This window comes from Chiloscyllium plagiosum, unplaced genomic scaffold, assembly GCF_037043375.1.
Source record: "Chiloscyllium plagiosum isolate Xiang-an unplaced genomic scaffold, Cpla_swu_hap1 HiC_scaffold_31, whole genome shotgun sequence".
NCBI classification, from domain to species: domain Eukaryota; kingdom Metazoa; phylum Chordata; class Chondrichthyes; order Orectolobiformes; family Hemiscylliidae; genus Chiloscyllium; species Chiloscyllium plagiosum.
Genome location: NW_028270169.1, coordinates 67,127,327 through 67,149,836, shown reverse-complemented (window position 1 = coordinate 67,149,836; position 22,510 = coordinate 67,127,327). Strand labels below are relative to the sequence as shown.

The 22,510-nt window shown below is 52.3% G+C and overlaps 1 protein-coding gene across 1 annotated transcript in view; it reads left to right on the top strand.

The window, feature by feature from the left end:
• The window catches only part of LOC148141967 (putative G protein-coupled receptor 139), an 88,543-nt gene extending 78,004 nt beyond the window's left edge, over positions 1-10,539 (top strand). Inside the window, exon 2 of the mRNA XM_087977041.1 lies at positions 9,632-10,539. Coding sequence (XP_087833167.1) covers positions 9,632-10,539 — 908 coding nt within the window. The remainder of the gene's footprint in view (positions 1-9,631) is intronic.
• The last annotated feature ends 11,971 nt before the right edge of the window (positions 10,540-22,510 follow it).

Here is a 22,510-nt window from a genome sequence, read left to right as displayed (position 1 = left end):
TTGCCATCAACTACTACCCTCTGTCTTCTTCCATCCAGCCAATTCCTAATCCAAACCTCCATCTCACCCTCAATGCCATATCTCCATATTTTCTGCAGTAGCCTACCATGGGGAACCTTATCAAACGCCTTACTAAAATCCATATATACCACATCTACCGCTTTCCCCTCATCAACCTCCTTCGTCACCTTTTCAAAGAATTCAATAAGGTTTGTGAGGCATGACCTGCCCTTCACAAAACCATGCTGACTATCCTTGATCACATTATTCCTATCCAGATGTGCATAAATCCTATCCCTTACAATTCTCTCTAAGACTTTGCCCACAACAGAAGTGAGACTCACCGGCCTATAGTTACTAGGGTTATCCCTACTCCCCTTTTTGAACAAGGGAACCACATTTGCTATCCTCCAGTCTTCTGGCACTACTCCTGTAGACAAAGAGGACATAAAAATCAAGGCCAATGGCTCTGCAATCTCCTCCCTTGCTTCCCAGAGAATCCTAGGATAAATGCCATCAGGCCCAGGGGACTTATCTATTTTCACCTTTTCCAGGATTTCCAACACCTCTTCTCTACATACCTCAAAGCCATCCATTCTACTTATTTGTGACTCAGTATTCACATCGACGACAATGCCCTGTTCCTGAGTAAATACTGAAGAAAAGTATTCATTCAGTGTCTCCCCAATCTCTTCCGCCTCCACACGCAACTTCCCACTACTATCCTTGACTGGACCTACCCTAGTCATTCTTTTATTCCTAACATACCTATAGAAAGCCTTAGGGTTTTCCCTAATCCTACCGACTAAGGACCTTTCATGTCCCCTCCTTGCTGCTCTTAGCTCTCTCTTCAAGTCCTTCCTGGCTACCCTATAACTCTCAATCGCCCCAATTGAACCTTCACGTCTCATCTTGAGATAGGCCGCCCTCTTCCATTTAACAAGGGATTCCAATTCCTTATTAAACCACGGCTCCCTCGCACGACCCTTTCCTCCCTGCCTGACAGGTACATAATTATCAAGGACACTCAATAGTTGCTCCTTGAACAAGCTCCACATATCATTTACACTCTTGCCTTGGAGTCTACTTTTCCAAGCCACACATCCTAAGTCATGCCTCACCGCATCATAATTTCCCTGACCCCAGCTATAACTCTTGCCCTGTAGTACACACTTATCCCTCTCCATCACGAGAGTAAAACTCACCGAATTATGGTCACTATCCCCAAAGTGCTCACCTACCTCTAATTCTAACACCTGGCCTGGTTCGTTACCCAGAACCAAATCCAGTATGGCCTCACCTCTTGTTGGCCTGTCTACATATTGTGTCAGGAAACTCCTGCACGCATTGAACAAACACTGACCCATCTAACGAACTTGAGCTATAGCTTTCCCAATCAATATCAGGAAAGTTAAAGTCCCCCATAACAACCACCCTATTACTTTCACTCTTCTCCTGAATCATCCTCACAATCCTTTCTTCAATGATTCTAGGACTATTAGGAGGCCTGTAAAAGACTCCTAACAGGGTGACCTCACCTTTCCTATTCCTAACCTCAGCCCAAACTACCTCAGATGGCAAGTCCTCATCCATCGTCCTTTCCACCACTGTAATACTATCTTTGACAAGCAATGCCACACCTCCCCCTCTTTTACCCCCACCTCTGACCCTACTAAAACATTTAAATCCTGGAACCTGTAACAGCCAATCCTGTCCCTGTTCTAGCCATGTCTCCGTAATAGCCACAACATCGAAGTCCCAGGTACCAACCCACGCTGCAAGTTCACCTACCTTATTTCGTATACTTCTTGCATTGAAGTATACACACTTCAAGCCACTTTCCTGTTTACAGGCACCCTCCTTGGAAATTGATGCCATGTTCCTAACCTCCCTACACTCCAGGCCCTGCACCCTGAAGCTACAATCTGGGTTCCCATGCCCCTGCAGAGTTAGTTTAAACCCCCCCCCAAGAGCACTAGCAAACCTCCCCCCAAGGATACTGGTGCCCCTCAGGTTCAGGTGTAATGCATTCCCTTTGCATTATACAGTGAGGAGTTCCAATGAATTCTGGTCAGGGATCACCTAACGGCTAGCAAAGTGGCTCAGTGGTTAGCACTGCCACCTCACAGCACTTAGGGACTTGGGTTTGATTCCAGCCGCGGTTGACTTTGTAAAGTCTATGCCTTGTCTGCGTGAGCTTCTAATGGGTGGTCCAGTTTTCTCCCATAATCCAAATCTGAGTAGTTCAGGTGGATTGGTCAAATTGTCCATAGTCTTCAGCGATTTCTAGTTTAGGTGCGCTAGTTAGGGCTAACTGTAAGGGAACGGTCCTGGGAAGTTTACTCTTTGGACGTTTGGTTTGGACTTGTTGGTTCAAAGGGCATGTTTCCACACTGCATGGATTCTATAAAAACAAGAATAGTAACGATGACAGTAGAGGTTTTGTTTTAGGTCGTGCACATTGCTGTGATGAGAAATAATGAAGGAAAGAACGTGCAATAGGCTGTTGCTTCTCGGGCAGATGACAATTCTCTCTCTCTGAGTTAAATCACACAATAATGTCATCCTCTCCCAAACTGGACCATGCGATGTCCCTTGTACATTGTCCAATCTATGTCTCCATCACATTCCCTGTTCCATGTCAGAGCATCATTGTTGCTGTCAAATACAGAACCATGCACTTAGCAGAAAATGGACTCAGTCGATTTGAAGAGATGTTTTTATATCCCTGCGTCATGAGAAAAAAACTAAAATGTGTAATATATTCAGAATACCTGTATTAAAATGAATGCATTTTTTCAACAAATATAGGAATTGCTGGAAAGGCTCGGCAGGTCTGTCACCGTCGAGATGCCTTTTACATGCTGTAGTTATAACAGCCTCCACTACTTCCTCTGTCAGCTCATTCCATAAGCACACCACACTCTGTGTGAAAAGGTGCCCTTTAGGCCTCTTCAAAATCTTTTCTGTCTCACTTTCCACCAATGCCCTCTAGGTTTGGGCACCCCTAACCTGGGGAAAAACCCTGACTATTCACTCTATCCATGGCCAGTCTGATTTTATAAACCTTTACTGCTGAGAAGTGTGACTCCAATCAACACGAATGGCTGTGCATTGAATCATCCCGGGCCTAAATTCTGAAATTAAATACTGACACCTCTTCCTTCTCCATCAAGTCACAAGTCTAGATCCATTTTAATCGGTTTCTTAAGATGTATCATGAGAGACCTTTGTGGGATTTACACCTAGACATTTGTCCAGAGGTAGGGACACTAGCACCACTCCGCAATACCCATAAAGCTGTAACAGTATTCTCCTGTGTGTTTGTACATCAGTCTGTTCTAACATGCTGTTATATACCTCTGCAATAGGCAGGACTTGAATCCAGGCCTTCTCGCCCAGAGCTGGAAACACTACCACACAAGTTCAGGAATTGGAATCAAATCCAGATTTCTGGCTCAGAGACAAGGAGACTACGCACTACACGACCATCCCCATATTTTGGGTCATATTTTAAGTGCCAGTTTTCAGCTCGGTGTGGACTTATTATCAACAGGTTCCCATTACTGAACAACACTTTGTATTGTTAAACAAATGCAAGATATTTGTCTCAACGGTAGGATGTTGAGTGCACGTCCTGTGCCATCGAAATTTACTATGAACGTCTTTTATTGCTATTATCTGTAGTCTGAAGTATTAGGGAAAGAAATCCTGCAGACACACTCTGCCCAATGAAGGGTCTCAAATGGATATTTATTACTGAACACCAGAGACGAAGGAAGAGCTTAATTTCTGGTCCCAAAGCACCCACCAGTATTACCCAACTCTAACGTGTGACTGCCAACTTCCTAAAAACATGAAATGATACCAGGCCGCTGATTACTGCCCAGCCTCTCCTCCCCACTGACTGTATCTGCAATCTGTCCCTCCTCCCCCTTACTACACAAGGCAAACCAAGCTCAGGGTCTTTGTGAAAATCAAGGCCAGAGTGTGTAGGCCTCCTGGAAAGGGATGGGCATTTTAAAATTGAAGGAGGAGAGTGAGGAGGCAGTAATATCACACACTGTCCTAGGTATGGCAGATGGAGTTTAGTTTGGATTAATCGAGGTTTTGGATTTGGTAAATCAAACAAGAGCAGGATCTATACAATTAAAAGTAGGGCATTTGGCAGTGTTATAGAACAGAGATCTAGGCCGTCGGGTATAATTCGTTAAAATGTGCATCTCACTTTTAAATGTTTCCCTCTCACCGTAAAGCTATGCCCTCTAGTTTTGGTCTCACCTACTCTTATAAAATACATTGACTTTTCACGTTAATGTTATTGACCTTGATATTATTAAGCTGGAGAGTGTTCAGAGGAGAGTAATCTGGATGTTGCTGGGAATGGAGGAAGTGATCGATAAGGAGTGGCTGGATAGGCTGAGACTTTTTTCACTGAAGAGGATGAGATTAAGTGGCAACTTTACAGAGGTTTACAAAATAATGAGGGGTACAGATAAGCTGAAGGGCTGATGTCTTTTCCCTAGAGTTGGGGATTCAAAACTGAGGGATATTTTAAGGTGCGAGGAAAAAGATTTACAAAAGTCATGAGCGGTAATTATTTTAGACAGAAGATGGCTTGGGTGTGGAATGAACTTCCAGAGGAAGTGGTGAAAGCAGGGACAGTTACAATGTTTAAAGGACATTTAGATCAGTACCTGGATAAGACATCAGTTTGGATGGTGCTGTGAGCAGCTGCCCTCTCCCTCCCCATCTCTGAATGAATCCCTGTTGGTTTCCACCCTCTACATATCCCTGTGTAATGGCGTGGGGAGGCCAGCAGACGGTGGCATTGCATCACTTTAAACACCTCAGAGACAGCCAGACCTGCCCCACACAGAGACACACAGATATACACACAGTAATTGTTAGGACACTGAGTGAAGGTCATCTAGTAATTTAAATGAAACATAAAGAAATGCTCAATTAACCTCGTACCTGTTAAAATACAAGTGACAGATCAGCCAAATTCCGCTGTTTAAATAAAAACATCAATTTATTTTTTCACTCTGAAAGTAAGCATTTTACATTAACTATTCACAACTTTGGGACCCTCTTTCTCTTAACCGTTTATTACCCAACACCAGCTGTATAGCAATTTACTCTTTATGGGTCTGCCATCCTCTCATATCACCGGTGCTGGTAAGCGCACAGTTCAGAACAGCAGTCACCCTCTCTTACAGGTACAGTACATGCTTTAAACTTCATCACATTATACCCTGGTGAATAGAGATAAGTGGAGTCTATCCGGATTTCTCTTGCCAATATTTCATCCACTCCATCTCGTTTGTGTCAGGATTTTTGTTGCTCTCTTGACAGCACGTCACTATTAGACTATGTCCATGGGAATATAGCAGTATTTCACTTGCTCACATTCATGAGTGTGAGGCAGGATTTCAGTTGTTTCATGGGGACTGTGACGCTATAACAATCTCAATGTTTGCAGATTGCATCGAACCTGGAAGAACTCTGAAGTCTGTGGAGGAGAGTGTGGAAATCTAACAGGACAATCACACGTTGGTGTAGTGTTCAGGTTTACGGCAGATGCGGATCAGTGCAGAGCAGTATGAGGTGATGCACTTTGGTAGGAAAGACAATGAAAGACAGTTTAAAACAGGCTGTACCGTTATAAAAGGGCTGCAGGAGCAGAGAGTCCTGGTTGTATATGAGCACAGGTTGTTGAAGTTGTCAGGACAAGTGCGGAGAACAGTAACTATCACAGATTAGTTTCAGTATCTGAGTTGTTTACAGGGGGAGGTGTAGGAGGGAGGCTCCGTGCTCCCTTCCTGGGAGGTGGTGGTGAAGATGTGTTGTAAGCCGACCCTCCTGCCCACCGAGACCGTGGGGATTCCATTTGTACCAGCTCGACACAAAAGGGAGATGGCATCAGGGCCACGGCTTCGAAGTTGTGCCAGGGGAAACGGAGCTGCCCGTGGGTTTAAAGTGAGAATTGTCCTTCACTGAACATTGATCCTTACTCAATCGCTGGGATGTGGATGTTTCAGAATCTCCACACGAGGCGAGCTGAGGGGGTGGGGATGGGGAGTGAGGGAACGGACATCGGACACTCCAACACCCGGCGTAGCCCTTTTTGTCCTATTCCAAACTGCTTCTCCTGGAATGGGAAACAGGGAGGGAGAGAGAGAGAAAAAATAGAGAGAGAAAAAGAGAGAGAGAAAGAGAGAAAAAAGGGATAAAAAGAGCGAGAAAGAGAGAATTAGAGAGAGAATAGAAAGAAAAAGAGAGTAAAGGTGTAAAAGAGAGAGAGAAAGAGAGAGAGAAAGCGAGAGAGAGAGAAAGAGAAAGAGAGAAAGAGAGCCTTGCTCGTAGGTTGGTGCGATAACAGATATACAGTGAATGTGAGGGAGCAAAGAGAATATGGTGACCCTTATCCTGACAGAGCGGGGAAGGTTATTGCTGCTTGTCCTGTATTGCTGGACATTTCTTCAGACCGCAGATACTGCACTGAGCTGTGTAGTGAGCTAGACAATGCTCGGTGGGACTGGTGGTGGGACGTGCCCCCAGCTCCCAGGAAGATACTGGTCCCCCTCTGTACTAGACCATCCACCAGGACTCCGTGCCCCTGTCGACAAACCGTGGTGTAATTGCCCCTTATCTGCCATGCCCTGTGTAAATTGTGCAGGGCAGTTCCTAATGGAGAAAGTTCAAACGTGCCCATTGGCTTGTAAAAGATGGCACCAGAGCCAGTGATCACAGAATATCCAGGGGCATCTGGGCGATGGTGAGTACTTCCAGCCATGATGGGTGGGAGAACTGGGCTGGCATTGAATGAGAGGGACACCATGCGGTGGGGTGGGTAGGTAATGAGGTTAGTTCGATACGATAGCACCAGGAATCTAGCTCAGCCTCGTGCAGACAGTTCGTCTGCCTCACTGAATGAAATTCAAAAAAGATAAATTATTGTTCGCATCTGCCCAATAACTTATAGACTCTGTCAAACCTAATTCCAGTTACAAAGTTGCAGAACAGATGTTCATCTATCTCACCACCAATATCCTTTTGTCCCATCTTTCCTGGGAAGACAGGCTCATATTACAGGATGTTATCGAAGTGTCTACATTTCAGCATTCTGAAACCTGAGAGCACATCCTTCCATGACAATGTCTCTCAGTCTCCCCCTCTCTGTCTATACCCCAATCCCCTCCCATGTGGTGATATTTAACCTGATTCCCCCGCCATCGCTCTGTGGCATGTGATGTTTACACCTGTTAGAAACAAAATCAATAACATTTAGACGAGACCACCAAAACTGAAAATAAGACAATTTGTTACGAACTTGCAAATAAGGGCTTCAATTGCATGAGCAAATGAGCAAATTATAACTGAGGTTAGTGTACAATTATATCCTGTCAGCTGAGTGAGGTCATATCTCCAGATTCCTAATTACCCAATCTCTCTTACTATTTCGCCTCTACCCATCTATGCTCCACGCCCATTGCCCCCTTCTTTCCAAGTTGGCAATTTCCCCCCTTGCACAGGCTGTCATAAGGCTAAACTCTTATCTCGATGTTCCCCTTTGCAATTTTTTTTCAATGCACTGCGGTGGTGTACACAGTCCTACATGCTGGGAAGGTAACTGCTACTGGTTTACAGATTAATTCACGGGTGAACACTGCACAGGTCGCTGTGCTAGTCAGACTATCTGGTTGAGGTTTATAGATAATGCAATGATGTGGGCTGTGCAGCTCCCCATGCTGGATGGATATTTGTTTCAGGTCTAAATGTTAGTACCATGCTGTGGTCTGCACAGCTCCCAGTGCTGCACAGATATCTAGTCCGGGTATATAGATCAATGCACTGCTGAGGTCTGCACAGCTCCCAGTGCTGGACAGATATCCAGTCCGGGTTTATAGAACAATGCACTGCTGTGGTCTGCACAGCTCCCAGTGCTGGACAGATATCTAGCCCGGGTTTATAGATCAATGCACTGCTGTGGTATGCACAGCTCCCGGTGCTGGACAGATACCTAGTCCGGGATTATAGATCAATGCACTGCTGTGGTCTGCACAGCTCCCCGTGATGGACAGATATCTAGTCCGGGATTATAGATCAATGCACTGCTGTGGTCTGCACAGCTCCCCGTCCTGGACAGATATTTAGTCTGGGTTTATAGATCAATGCACTGCTGTTGTATGCACAGCTCCCGGTGCTGGACAGATATCTAGTCCGGGATTATAGATCAATGCACTGCTGTTGTATGCACAGCTCCCGGTGCTGGACAGATATCTAGTCCGGGATTATAGATCAATGCACTGCTGTGGTCTGCATAGCTCCCCGTCCTGGACAGATATCTAGTCTGGGTTTATAGATCACTGCACTGCTGTGGTCTGCACAGCTCCCCGTCCTGGACAGATCTCTAGTTTGGGTTTATAGATCAATGCACTGCTGTTTTCTTCACAGCTCCCCGTGCTGGACAGATATCTAGTCCGGCTTTATATATTAATGCACTGCTGTGGTCTGCACAGATCACTGCGCTAGACAGATGTATGGTTTGGGTTTATAGCTCAATGCCCTGATCTGATCTGTGCAGTGTTCCATTCTGGACAGATTGCTGGGTTGTACTGAGCAGTACACTGGCCTGGTCTGCACACTGTTCCACGGTGAACAGATAGCTCCCCTGGGTTGATGGTGTCGGGACTTGTTCTATGAGGTGGATTGAGAATGTGGTATATCTAACCATTTCAGCTGATCTGGCAATGCCTTTAGTTCCCATTCCTGTGATTAGACCCTCCGTCTCTCACCCCATTAATGTTACAGTGTTCCCAAGCACAGTACATCATGTTGGTGGGATGGGTAGCGGGAAAGGTGATGGACAGGTCTAGGAGTTCCCCGGAACGTTCTGTCCCTGACATTCTATAACTGCCATTCCCTGGAACGTTCTGTCCCCAACATTCCATAACTGACATTCCCTGGAACGTTCCCTCCCAAAATTCTATAACTGACATTCCCTGGAACGTTCCCTCCCAAAATTCTGTAACTGACATTCCCCGAAACGTTCTGTCCATGGCATTGTTTGTGAACGGCCGGACGTCAGTGAATTGAACAAACGATAAGATCCCGAGGGAAGAGATCCCGTTCCAGGGAGAAGGAGACACTGTTCCGAAGGCCCCTCAGGCAGTTAAAGGGGTGAATAAGTTTTCCCTGCGTTTACATTTCTTCACGACACAGGATCGACCACAATTTAGATCAAAATACAGAAATTCCCAATCTCCACTTGTCTTCAGGAAACTGGGAGAGAATCCTTCAGAACAGCAACGTTTCCACCCTCCGTATTAGGAACTGGGAAGGAGTGATCTGTGTCTGCTCTCGAGTGAGTGAGTGTGTGGGAATGTTCTAGAAACCATCTGTCCTTATGGATGTGTCTCTATGTGTTTGGCGAGGGCGCGTTTCTTTGTGGTTTATGTCACATTTTTGTCAGTAATTCTGACCTTCCCATTTGTTATTCCAGCTCCAGGTATTTTAAAAATCCCTGAATAGAGAGACACATTTGAAAATCTCACTGGGTCCCCGATCAAACGGGTCCCTTTGCCTCCAGGCTGATGGATAATGGGTTTGTTTTCCTTCCTCACAGTTAACGTAGTGACCATCTACGTCCTGCTTTATAAAGATTGTGGATTGTCTCCATGTGTCAGACGTTACCTGGGGGCCATGGCAGCAGCGGACCTCCTGGTCATTATCCTCGACCTGATCCTGAGACACATTCCCATTGTTTATCGGGAACAGTTTTATTTCCTGTACTCCGTCCCCGTGTGTAATATCCACGCCGTCCTGCTTTACGCAGCCACTGACTGCTCTGTCTGGTTCACCGTCAGTTTCACCTTTGATCGGTTTGTGGCCATTTGTTGCCAGAAGCTGAAAAGTAAATATTGCAGTGAGAAGACGGCGGCTGTGGTTCTGGGAGCAGTGACTGCGCTGAGCTGTTTAAAAAACATTTTCTGGTATTTTATGCTCAAGGCTCGGTATTTGCTGATGAACGACCCCTGGTTTTGTTCTGTAAAAGATGCTGCTCGTTACTCCAGTGTCTGGGTCGCAATCGAGTTCCTCCACCACATTCTAACCCCGTGTGTCCCATTTCTCCTGATTCTGCTGCTCAATGTTCTCACCGTCAGACACATTTTAGTGACCAGCAGAGCCCGCAGGAGACTCCACGCTCACACCAATGGGGACGCTCAGTCTGACACTGAAATGAGAAACCGAAAAAAATCCATCATTTTACTGTTTGTGATCTCAGCCAATTTCATCCTTTTGTGGTCAACGTTAATGCTGTATTCTATATGGGCCCGGATGTATGCTATTGGGTATCGGTCTGTGTTTCTCCATTCCTTTGTGCAGGAATTGGGCTTCATGCTGCAGCTCCTCAGTTGCTGCACAAACACGGCGATTTATGCCGTGACCCAGACTAAGTTCAGGCAGCAGCTGAAGAATGTGCTGAAATATCCCTTCACCCAAATACATCCATTAATCAAATTCCCTCATTAATCAATCCATCCAGGATTTTCTCATTACAGTACAGTGTTTCAGCGATTGAGCAGCCTGTCGCTATGGTAACAGACTGAGGGTAGCGCTGGTTTGTCCATCCTTATCCCACGGGGGGGTGGAGGGTTACAGGGAAACATTTCAATGTTTCTCACAACTCAAGGGCCAGTGAGAAAAGGCACCATCCCACTGACTGTATCCATCACTTCCATTTGTAAACAATAAAAATGTTCATTAAAGCGTGCCGAGCAGTAGAGTGACCGATGTTGTTGTGTGTCTTTGTGTTGGAGACGCTGAGCTGGAGAGAGACAGACTCAGCCCCAAGTTCTGGTCCTCAGGGAAGGGGAGGGAACCGCGCCCTGAGCTCAGGAGCTGGGTTTAACCCCCTCTGTCACCCCCACTCCAACCTGGCCTCCCCATTTCCTCTCCCCCACTCTTCCTCCTCAATTCTCTCCCTCGCTGTCTTCCAACACCTCTCCTCTTCACTCTCCCTCATCCCTCTTTCTCACACACATCCAAAACTGGTTTCTCCACCTGCCTCCCTTCTTCCCTCTCCCCCTCCCCCTCACTCCCTCTCTCCTGCCGCCTCTGTCTCCCTCCTGCAATTCCATCTCTACCACTTTTCCCCCCTCCTACCATATCCATTCCCCACCATCGCACACGCAGCCTCACCACCAACACCCCAGTCTCTGGGTCAGAGTGGAAGGGAAGGACCAGGGAGACAGTGTGTGTCAGAGAGAGAGAATGGGAGGGAGAGAGATTCAGCCGAAGAGAAACGGAAGGAGGTGGGGAGAGAGAGAGAGTCACCGAGGAAGCGGGATCGAGAGTGTGAGAAGGTGGAGAGAGAGTGAGGGGCAGAGAGAGAGAGGGGGGCAAGAGAGAGATAGAGTGAGGAAGAGAAAGAAAGATATACGGGAAGAGATAATGAGAGTGAGGGTCGCACGAGAGAGGGGGCGAGAGAAAGTGTGAGACTGAGAGAGGGGTGAGGGAGGGGGCAAGAGAGAAAGGGAGAGAGAGAGAGAGAGGAGACGAGAGACAGAGCGAGGGCGAGAGAGAGAAAGGATGAGAGAGAGCAAGGGCAAGAAGGAGCGAGGAGTGTGTGGGGGATGGTCGAGAGAGAGAGGGGGGCAGGAGAGAGAGAGAGTGAGAGCGAGCGCGAGGGGGCAAGAGCGGACGAGACAGAGCGAGAGGGATGGAGCGAGAAAATGGCTGAGAGAGAGACAGAGAGAGTGGGCAAGAGAAAGATAGAGGGGGTGAGAGAGAGACGGGCGAGAGAGAACGACAGGGAGAGGGTGACAGAGGAGAAGAGGTTGTGAGAGCGAGAGAGAGGAGATGAGAGACCGGGAATGAGGGAGAGAATTTGTGATAGAGATGGGGGGAGAGAGAGAGAGGCGAGTAGCAAGTGACAGAGATGAGAGACAGGGGGCGTGAAAGAGAGAGATAGAGAGAGACAGAGAGAGAGGGGGTAGAGAGAGAGAGAGGAGGCGGGAGTGGGAGAGAGGGTCGAGAGAGACACCGAGAGAGGGAGAGCGAGAAAGAGAGAGAGAGAGAGAGATGAGAGAGGGCGACGGGGTTGAGAGAGGAAGAGAGGGTGCGAGAGCGAGAGTGAGATGGGATGAGAGCGCAAAGGAGGGAGAGATGTGTCGAGAGAGAGAGAGGGCAAGAGCGATAGAGGGGTGAGAGAGATGGCGACAGAGAGAGGATGACAGAGAGAGAAGCCATAATGACAGAAAGAGTCGCAGAGACATGATGAAAGGAGGTGAGCAAGAGGGAGAGAGTGTCCACGAGAGAGACAGCGAAAGAAAGAGGGGGCGAGAGAGAGAGGTCAAGATGGAGGGAGAGATGGGGCAGATACGAGAGAGAGTGCGAGAGAGAGAGGGAGAGAGATGGTTGTGAGAGAGAGGGTTGATAGAGAGAGAGGGGCGCGGGATAGAGAGAGAGGGCTACTGAGAAAGAAGGGGGGGAGTGAGAGAGAGAGGCCGCGAGAGAGGGAGAGGGAGCGAGAGATAGGGGTAACCGAGATGGAGAGATGTGGCAAGTGAGAGGTCGAGAGATGACAGAGAGAGAGAGAGACCAGAAGAGACAGAGAGAGAGAGAGAGACATACAGAGAGAGAGAAAGACAAAGAGGGGTGAACGAGGGAGGGAAGACTGAGAGAGAAAGAGAGAGAGACAGACAGAGTACGAGTGAGCGAGCGAGCGAGCGAGAGAGAGAGAGAGAGAGAGAGAGAGAGAGATGAGCGAGAGAGGGGAGAGAGAGCGTGAGAGAGGGTAAGAGCGCAAGAGGGAGAGAGAGGAAGAGTGAGAGAGAGATAGGAAAAGTAAGAGAGAGATGATGCGAGAGAGGGAGGGGGACAGAGAGAGGGATAGAGAGAGTGGGTGAGAGAGGAACAGCAAAAGAGTGGGGACGCAAACGAGAGACAGAGGGATGAAAGAGAGGGGCACGAGAGAGAGAGACAGAGTAGGCAAGAAAGGGAGGGAGAGCTGAAAGAGAGAGAGAGACAGACAGACATTGTGACAGAGAGAGGTAATGAGAGGGGGAGAGAGATGGGAAGATGGGAGGGATGGGGACGATGGGGGAGAGATGGGGACGATGGGGGTAGAGAGAGGGAACGATGGGGGAGAGAGAGGGGAGAGAGAGGGAGAGAGAGGAGACGATTGGGGGTGAGAGAGGGGACGATAGAGGGAGGGAGAGAGGAGGAAAGAGTGGGGACGAGGGGGGAGGTAGCGGACGAGAGGGAGGAGAGAGGGGACGAGAGAGGGAGAGAGAGGGGGTAAGAGCAGGGACGTGAGAGGAGAGAGAGAGGGGATGATATGGGTAGAGAGAGGGGACGAGAGAGGTGAGAGAGAGTGGACTAGAGGGGTGATATGAGGGGACGAGAGGGGGAGAGAGGGGACGAGACAGGGAGAGAGAGGGAACGAGAGAGGGAGAGAGGGGGTGAGAGAATGAACGAGACAGGGAGAGGGGAAAGAGGGGGGAGAGAGATTATGAGGGGGAGCGAGGGGAAGAGAGGAGGGGAGTGAGGGGACGAGAGGATAGAGAGGGGACGATGGGGAGAGGGGGGTGAGAGGGGGAGAGAGGGTAAGAGAGGTGGGACAAGGGGGGAGAGAGAGGACAAGTGTGGAGAGAGAGGGGAGGAGAGAGGGAGAGAGGGGGAGGGTGAGAGAGCTGAGGAGAGAGGGAGAGAGGGGACGAGAGGGGAGAGATGGGGGACGGGGGTGAGAGAGAAGAGACGATAGGGGAGAGAGGGGGAGGATACGGAAGAGAGAGGGGACGATGGGGGGAGATGGAGGGGATGAGAGGGGGAGAGAGATGATGAGAGAGGGAGAGAAAGTGGACGATGGGGGTAGAGAGAGGAGAGAAAGAGGGGGAGAGAGGGGGCAGAGAGGGAATGATGGCGGAGAGAGAGGGGACGACAGAGGGAGAGAGTGAGAGAGCGAGTGGACGAGAGAGGTGATAGGGAGGACAGAGAGAGGGAGAAAGGTAATGAGAGGGGTTAGTGAGGGGACCGAGAGGGGGAGAGAGGTCAGTGAGGGGGGAGAGAGGGGAGAGAGAGAGAGGGCAAGAGAGGTGGGACAAGAGGGGGGGAGAGAGAGGACGAGTTTGGAGAGAGAAGGGACGAGAGAGGGAAAGAGAGGGGAGGGAGAGAGAGAGAGAGAGGGAGAGAGAGGGGACGAGAGGGGATGTGGGATGGTGGTTAGAGAGAAGGGTCGATGCGGAGAGAGAGGGGACGAGGGGGGAGAGAGAGGGAGAGAGAGAGAGGGAGAGAGAGGGGAGGATGGGGGGGAGATGGGGATGATATTGGGAGAGAGAGGGGACGAGAGGTGGAGAGCGCGGGGGCGATGGGAGTGACGGGGAGAGAGAGGGAGACAGAGGGGAAGAGAGAGGGAAAGAGAGAGGGGGGAGGGAGAGGGGTCGAGAGAGGTAAGAGAGATTGGATGAGAGGGGGAGAGAGGGGACAAGAGAGGGGAAAGAGAGGTGACGTGAGGGGGAGAGAGAGGGGACGAGAGAGAGAGGGGGGAGAGGTGATGAGAAGGGAGAGCGAGGGGACGAGAGGGAGGAAAGAGAGGGGACGAGAGAACGAGAGAGAGGGGACGATGGGGGGCAAGTGGGGGAGTGAGAGGGGGAGAGAGGGGGGAGGGAGAGGGTAAGAGAGGTGGGACAAGAGGGGGAGAGAGAGAGAGGACGAGGGGAAGAGAGAGGGTTGAGAAAGGGAGAGAGAGGGGAGGGAGAGAGGGGAGGAGAGAGGGAGAGAGAGGAGACGAGAGGGGATGGGGATGGGTGTTAGAGAGAAGGGTCGATGGGGGGAGAGAGAGGGGAGGATGGGGGAGAGAGAGGGAATAATATTGGGAGAGAGAGGGGACAAGAGTTGGAAAGAGCGGGGACTATGGGAGTGACGGGGAGACAGAGGGAGACAGAGGGGAAGAGAGAGGGAGAGAGAGGGGGGAGTGAGAGGGGTCGAGAGAGGCAAGAGAGATTGAATAAGAGGGGGAGAGAAGGGACGACAGAGGGAAGAGAGAGGTGGCGATAGGGGGGAAGAGAGAGGTGGCGATAGGGGGAAAGAGAGGGTACGAGAGAGAGGCGGAAGAGTGAGGAGAAGAGAGGTGATGAGAGCGGGGAGCGAGAGGACAAGAGGGAGGAGAGAGAGGGGACGTGAGAACGAGAGAGGGGGACGATGGGGAGAGAGGGGGAGTGAGAAGGGGAGAGAGGGGAGAGGGAGAGGGTAAGAGAGATGGGACAAGAGGGGGAGAGAGAGAGGACGGGGGTGGAGAGAGAGAGTTGAGAGAGGGGTGGAGAGGGGAGGGAGAGAGGGGAGGAGAGAGGGAGACAGAGGGGATGAGAGGGGAGAGAGTGGACGGGTGTGAGAGAGAAGGGACGATAGGGGGAGAGAGAGGGAACGAGAGGAGCATGAGAGGGGAGGATGGGGGAGAGAGAGGGGATGACGGGGGGGAGAGAGAGGGGACGAGCGGGGGAGAGAGCGGGGACGATGGGGTTGATGCGGATAGAGATGGAGACAGAGGGGAAGTGAGAGGGAGAGAGAGAGCCGGAGAGAAGGGAGAGAGAGGGGATGAGAGGGGGAGAGAGGAGACGAGAGAGGGGAGAGGGAGGTGACATGAGTGGGAAAGAGAGGGGATGAGAGAGAGGGGGAAGTGAGGGGGAGAGAGGTGATGAGAGGGGGAGCGAGGGGAAGAGAGAAGGGGAGAAGGGGACGAGAGAAGGAGACAGAGGGGTCGATGGGGGAGAGTGGGGAATGAAAGGGGCAGAGAGGGGGGTGTGAGAGGGTAAGAGAAAGATAGAGGGGTGTGTGAGAGAGAGAGAGAGAGACGGGCGAGAGAGAGAAACAGTGAGAGAGGTGACAGGAGAAGAGGTTGCGAGAGCGAGAGAGAGGGGATGAGAGCGCGGGAATGAGGGAGAGTTTGTGAGAGACGGGAAGAGTGAGAGAGAGGCGACTAGCAAATGACAGAGCTGAGAGAAAAGGGGGTGTGAAAGAGAAAGATAGAGAGAGACAGAGAGAGGGGGTAGAGAGAGAGAGGAAGGCGGGAGTGGGAGGGAGTGTCGAGAGAGACACCGAGAGAGGGAGAGCGAGAAAGAGAGACAGATGAGAGAGGGCGACGGGGTTGAGAGAGGAAGAGAGGGTGCAAGAGCGAGAGTGAGGTGGGATGAGAGCGCAAAGGAGGGAGAGATGTGTCGAGAGAGAGAGAGGGCAAGAGCGATAGAGGGGAGAGAGAGATGGCGACAGGGAGAGGATGACAGAGAGAGAAGCCATAATGAGAGAAAGAGTCGCAGAGAGATGAAGAAAAGAGTTGAGCAAGAGGGACAGAGTGTCCACAAGAGAGACAGCAATAGAAAGAGGGGCGAGAGAGAGAGAGAGAGAGAGAGAGAGAGAGAGAGAGAGAGAGAGGTCAAAATGGAGGGAGAGAGGGGGCAGATGCGAGAGAGAGTGCGAGAGAGAGAGGGAGAGAGATGGTCGAGAGAGAGAGGATTGATAGAGAGAGGAGGGCTCAGGATAGAGAGAGAGGGCTACAGAGAAAGAGAGGGGGTAGTGAGAGAGAGAGATGCCGCGAGAGAGGGAGAGGGAGCGAGAGATAGGGAACACCGAGATGCAGAGATGGGGCAAGTGAGAGATAGAGAGATGAAAGAGAGAGAGACGAGGCAAGAGACGGAGGGAAGACTATAAGAGAGAGAGAGAGACAGACAGACAGAGACAGAGAAAGAAAAGAGGGTTGAGAGAGGGAGGGAGGACTGAGAGAGAGAGGGAGGGAGAGACAGACAGACAGACAGACAGACAGAGGTGACAAGAGGGGGAGAGAGAGGGGAGAATGGGGATGAGAGAGGGGATAACGGGGGAGAGAGAGGGGACGAGCAGGGGAGAGATCGGGGACGATGGGGTTGATGGGAAGACAGAGGGAGTCAGAGGGGAAGTGAGAGGGAGAGGAGAGAGAGGGAGAGGGAGAGAGGACGAGAGAGAGAGGAGAGAGAGTGGATGAGAGGGGCAGAGAGGGGTAGTGAGAGGGGAGAGGGAGGTTACATGAGTTGGAAAGAGAGGGGACGAGAGAGAGAGAGGGGGGAAGTGAGGGGGAGAGAGGTAATGAGAGGGGGACCAAGGGGAAGAGACGAGGGGAGAGAGGGGATGAGAGAAGGAGACAGAGGGGACAATGGGGGGAGAGTGGGGAGTGAAAGGGGGAGAGAGGGGAGAGTGAGAGGGTAAGAGAAAGATAGAGGGGTGTGTGAGAGAGAGAGAGAGAGAGACGGGCGAGAGAGAGAGACAGGGAGAGGGGTGTCAGAGGAGAAGAGGTTGCGAGAGCGAGAGAGAGGGGATGAGAGAACGGGAATGAGGGAGAGAATTTTTGACAGAGACAGGGAGAGTGAGAGAGAGGCGACTAGCAAGTGACAGAGATGAGAGAGAAGGGGGCGTGAAAGACAGAGATAGAGAGAGAGACAGAGAGAGGGGGTAGAGAGAGAGAAAGGCAGGAGTGGGACGAAGGGTCGAGAGAGACACAGATAGAGGGAGATCGAGAAAGAGAGAGAGAAGAGAGAGGGGGACAGGATTGAGAGAGGAAGAGGGGGCGCGAGAGCGAGAGTGAGGTGGGATGTGAGCGTAAAGGAGGGAGAGATGTATCGAGAGAGACAGAGGGCAAGAGCGATAGAGGGGAGAGAGAGATGGCGACAGGGAGAGGATGACAGAGAGAGAAGCTATAATGAGAGAAAGAGTCGCAGCAAGATGAAGAAAAGAGGTGAGCAAGACGGACAGTGTCCACGAGAGAGACAGCGAAAGAAAGAGGGGGCGAGAGAGAGAGAAAGGTCAAGATGGAGGGAGAAAGGGTGCAGATACGAGAGAGAGTGCGAGAGAGAGAGGGAGAGAGATGGTCGAGAGAGAGAGAGGATTGATAGAAAGAGAGAGCGGCGCAGGATAGAGAGAGAGGGCTACAGAGAAAGAGAGGGGGGTAGTGAGAGAGAGAGAGGCCGCGAGAGAGGGAGAAGGAGCGAGAGATGGGGGAGACCGAGATGCAGAGATGGGGCAAGTGAGAGGTAGAGAGATGAAAGAGAGAGAGAGGAGGCAAGAGACGGAGGGAAGGCCAGAAGAGACAGAGAGAGACAGGCAGACAGAGACAGAGAAAGAAAAGAGGGGTGAGAGAGGGAGGGAGGACTGAGAGAGAGGAAGAGAGAGAGAGAAAGACAGACAGAGGTAACAAGAGGGGGAGAGAGAGAGAGGACGTGGGTGGAGAGAGAGAGAGGGTTGAGAGGGAGAGAGAGGGGAGGGAGAGAGGGGAGGAGAGAGGGAGAGAGAGGGGACGAGAGGGGAGAGAGTGGACCGGTGTGAGAGAGAAGGGACGATAGGGGGAGAGAGAGGAGACGAGAGGGGGAGAGAGACGGGAGGATGGGAAAGAGAGAGGGGATGATGAGGGAGAGAGAGAGAGAGGGGACGAGACGGGGAGATATCGGGGGCGATGGGGTGACGGAGAGAGAGGGGGGGAAGCGGGGACAAGAGAGCGGCGAGAGAAGGGAGAGAGGGGATGAGAGGGGGAGAGAGGGGACGAGAGAGACAGAAATAGGGGAAGATAGGGGGTAGCAGGTGATGAGAGGGAGAGCTAGCGGATGAGAGGGGGAAAGAGAGCGGGTGAGAGAAGGAGAGAGAGGGGAGGAAGAGAGAGGGGAGGAGAGAGAAAGCCAGGGGAGAGAGAGGGGACGGGGGTGAGAGACAAGGGACGAGAGGGTGAGAGAGGTGATGAGAGGGGGAGCGATGGGACGAGAGTGGGAGAGAGGGGGACTAATGAGGGAGAGAGAGGGGGATAGAGAGGGGAGAGAGTGAGAGAGAGGAGCCAATGGAGGGAGAGAGAGGGAGAGAGAGGGGACGACAGGGGAAAGAGAGGGCACGATGGGAAGAGAGAGAGAGAGTACGAGAGAGGGGAGAGAGGGGACGAGAGAAGGAGAGAGCGTAGAGAGAGGGGTGACAGAGGAGACGACGGGGAGAGAGAGTGAGAGAGAGGGGACGATGGGGTGAGAGAGGGGACGAGAGAGGGAGAGGGAGGGGATGAGAGAAAGAGAGAGAGGGGGGCGATGGGGGTAGATAGGGGGAGAGAGAGGGAGAGAGAGGGGACGATGTTGGGAGAGAGAGAGGAGAGAGAGTAGAGAGAGAAGGGACGATGGTGGAGAGAGATGGGACGATGGGGAAGAGAGAGGGGAGAGAGAGAGGAGAGACAGAGGGGACGACGGGCAGGAGATAGAGCGAGAGAGAGGGTTCGATGGAGGGAGAGAGAGGGGAGACAGAGGGGAGAGAGAGAGGGAGAGAGAGTGAACGATGTGGAGAGTGATAGAGGAGAGAGAGGGAAAGAGAGGGGACGATAGGGGAGAGAGAGGACGTTGGGAGAAGAGACAGTGGAGAGTGAGGGAGATAGAGGAGAGAGAGGGAGAGAGAGGGGACAATGGGGGAGAGAGAGGGGAGGATGGGGGAGAATGAGGACAATGATGGGAGAGAGAGTGGACGAGAGGGGGAGAGAGAGGGGACGATTGGGAGAGAGAGGGATAGAGAGGGGACGAACGAGGGATTGAGAGGGGAAGGAAAGAGAGGGGATGATGGGAGATGAGAGAGGTGATGATGGGGGAGAGAGAATGGATGAGAGAGGGAGAGGGAGGGCTCGAGAAGCGGAGAGAGAGGGGAGAGAGAGGGAGAGAGAGGGGATGTTAGGGGAGAGAGGGGGAGGAAGAGAGGAAGAGAGAGTGGACGATGGAGGGAGTGAGAGAGAGGAGAGAGAGAGGAGAGCGAGGGGAGAGAGAGAGGAGAGAGAGGGGACGACGGGGGGAAACAGAGAGGACGATGGGGGGAAACAGATGGGACGAGAGGGGGAGAGAGGGGATGATGGGGGAGTGAGAAGGGACTATGGGTGCAGAGGGGGAGACAGGGTGAGAGATGGGACAAGAGAGGGGCGAGAGTGGGAAGAGAGAGGTGACGAGAGGGGGAGAGATGGGACGAGATGGGGGGAGATAGGGGACGAGAGAGAGGGGAGGAGGGAGGGAGAGAGAGGGGAGAGGGAGGTCGCGAGAGATGGGACAAGAGAGGGTATGAGAGGAGGAGAGAGCGGAGACGAGAGAGGTGAGAGAGAGGGGAGAGAGACGTGACGAGAGGAGTGGAGTGAGGGGACGAGCGGGAGAGAAAGGGGACGATGGGAGGAGAGAGGTGATGGGGAGCGAGGGGACAAGAGGGGAAGAGAGAGGAGATGAGAGAAGGAAAGAGAGGGGACGATAGGAGAGAGAGAGAGGGGGAGAGAGAGTGAACGAGAGAGGTGAGAGAGAGGGGAGAGAGAGAGAGGTGACGACAGGGGTGGAAGGAGTGGACAAGATGGGAGAGATAGTGGACGATGGGGGACGAGAGATTATGAGGGAGGAGCGAGGGTCGAGAGCGGGAGTGGGAGGGACCGAGAGAAGGAAAGACAGGGAACGATGGGGGAGAGAGGGGGAATTAGAGGGGTAGAGATGGGGAGAGAGAGGGTAAGAGAGGTTGGACAAGAAAGAGAGAGAGAGAGAGGACGAGGGTGGAGAGAGAAGGGACGAGAGAGGGAGAGGGGAGGGAGAGAGAGGGAAGGAGAGAGGGAGGGGGGAGGAGGAGGAGAGAGGGGGCACGGTGGCAAGAGAGAAGGGACGAGAGGGGGAGAGAGAGAGGCCGATGGGGAAGAGAGAGGGAGAGAGAGGGGGTAGGGAGAGGGGACGAGAGAGGGGAGAGAGAGGGGATGAGAAGGGGACGAGAGAGAGAGGGGAAGAGAGAGGGGAGAGAGGTGATGAGAGGGGAGAGGGAGGGGACGAGAGGGGGAAAGAGAGGGTACTAGAGAATGAGAGAGTTGGGAGGGAGCGAGAGGGGAGTAGAGAGAGAGATGCGAGAGAGAGGGGAAGGGATGAGGGAATAGGGACGAGCGGGTGAGAGAGATGGGACGATGGGGCAGAGAGAGGGGACGATGCGGGTAGAGAGAGGGGACGATGGGGAGAGAAACCGGACGATGGGTGGAGAGAGACGGGCCGAATGAGGGTGGAGAGAGGATGAGAGCGGGAGAGAGAGGGACTATTGACGGAGAGAGAGGGGACGATAGGGGGAGAGTAAGGGGAGAGAGAGAGAGAGAGAGAGGGAAGAGAGTGGTGGCAAGAGAGAGGTGGAGAGAGGTGACGAGAGATGGAGTGAGAGTGGTCAATGGGGGAGAGAGAGGGGACAATGGGGGAGAGACGGGACAAGAGAGGGACATGAGAGGGGACAGAGTGGTGATGAGAGGGGTGGAGAGAGAGGTGACGAGAGAGGGAGAGAGGGTGCGAGAGGAGGGTGATAGGGGAAGAGAGACGGAGAGAGAGGGGTCGGGAGAGGGAGAGAGAGGGGTGAGAGCGATAGCGTAGGAGAGAGAGAGAGGGAGAGAGAGAGAGGGAGAGACAGGGGTCGTTCTGGGGAGAGAGAGGGGACGAGAGGGTGAGAGAGGTGAGAGAGAGGCAGAGAGAGGTGAGAGAGAGGGGAGACAAAGGGAACGATGGTGGGAGAGTGGACGAGGGCGGACAGAGAAAGGGGACGATGGGGTTCGGGGTAGAGAGAGGGACAGAGACGGGACGATGGCGGGAGAGAGAGGGCACGATTGGGGGAGAGAGAGGGGTCCACAGGGGGAGAGAGAGGTGTGCGAGAGGGGACGATGAGGGGAGAGAGAGGAGAGGAGAGAGGGAGAGAGGGGAGAATGGGGGAGAGAGAAGGGAGAGAGAGGGGACGATGGAGGAGAGGGAGGGGCCGAGAGGGAGAGAGAGAGAGGGAGCGAGAGGGAGACGGAGAGGAGAGAGAAGGAGAGAGAGGGTAGGGAGAGGGAGAGGGGGAACGATGGGGGTGAGAGGGGAGTGAGAGGGATAGAGGGGGTGATGGGGAGATAGTGGGGACAGGGGAGTGAGAGGGACGAACGAGGGATTGAGACGGGAGAGAGAGGGGACTATGGGGGATGAGAGAGGTGATGATGGGGACAGAGGGGATGAGAGAGGGAGAGGCAGGGGACAAGAGGGGGAGAGAGGGGTGACAATGAGGAGAGACAGGGGATGATAGGGGAGAGTGAGGGGAGAGAGAGAGGGTGAGAGAGGGGACGATGGAGGGTGAGAGAGGGGAGAGAGAGGGTAGAGAGAGGGGAGAGAGAGGAGACGATGGGGAGGAGAGAGGGGACGGGGGAGAGAGAGGGGACGAACGAGGGTTTGAGAGGGTAGGGAGAGAGAGGGGACGTTAGGGGAGAGAGAGGAGAGAGAAAGAGGGAGACAGGGGAGAGAGAGGGTCGAGAGAGGTGAGAGAGGGGGGACGACGGGGATGAGAGAGAGGATGAGAAAGGTATCGATGGCGGGAGGGAGATGGGATGAGATGGGGAGAGAGAGCAGGGAAGATGGGGGAGACAGAGGGGACGATGGGCGAGAGAGTGGACGAGAGAGGGGTGAAAGAGTGGACATGAGGGGGAGAGAGATGACGAAAGAGAGAGAAA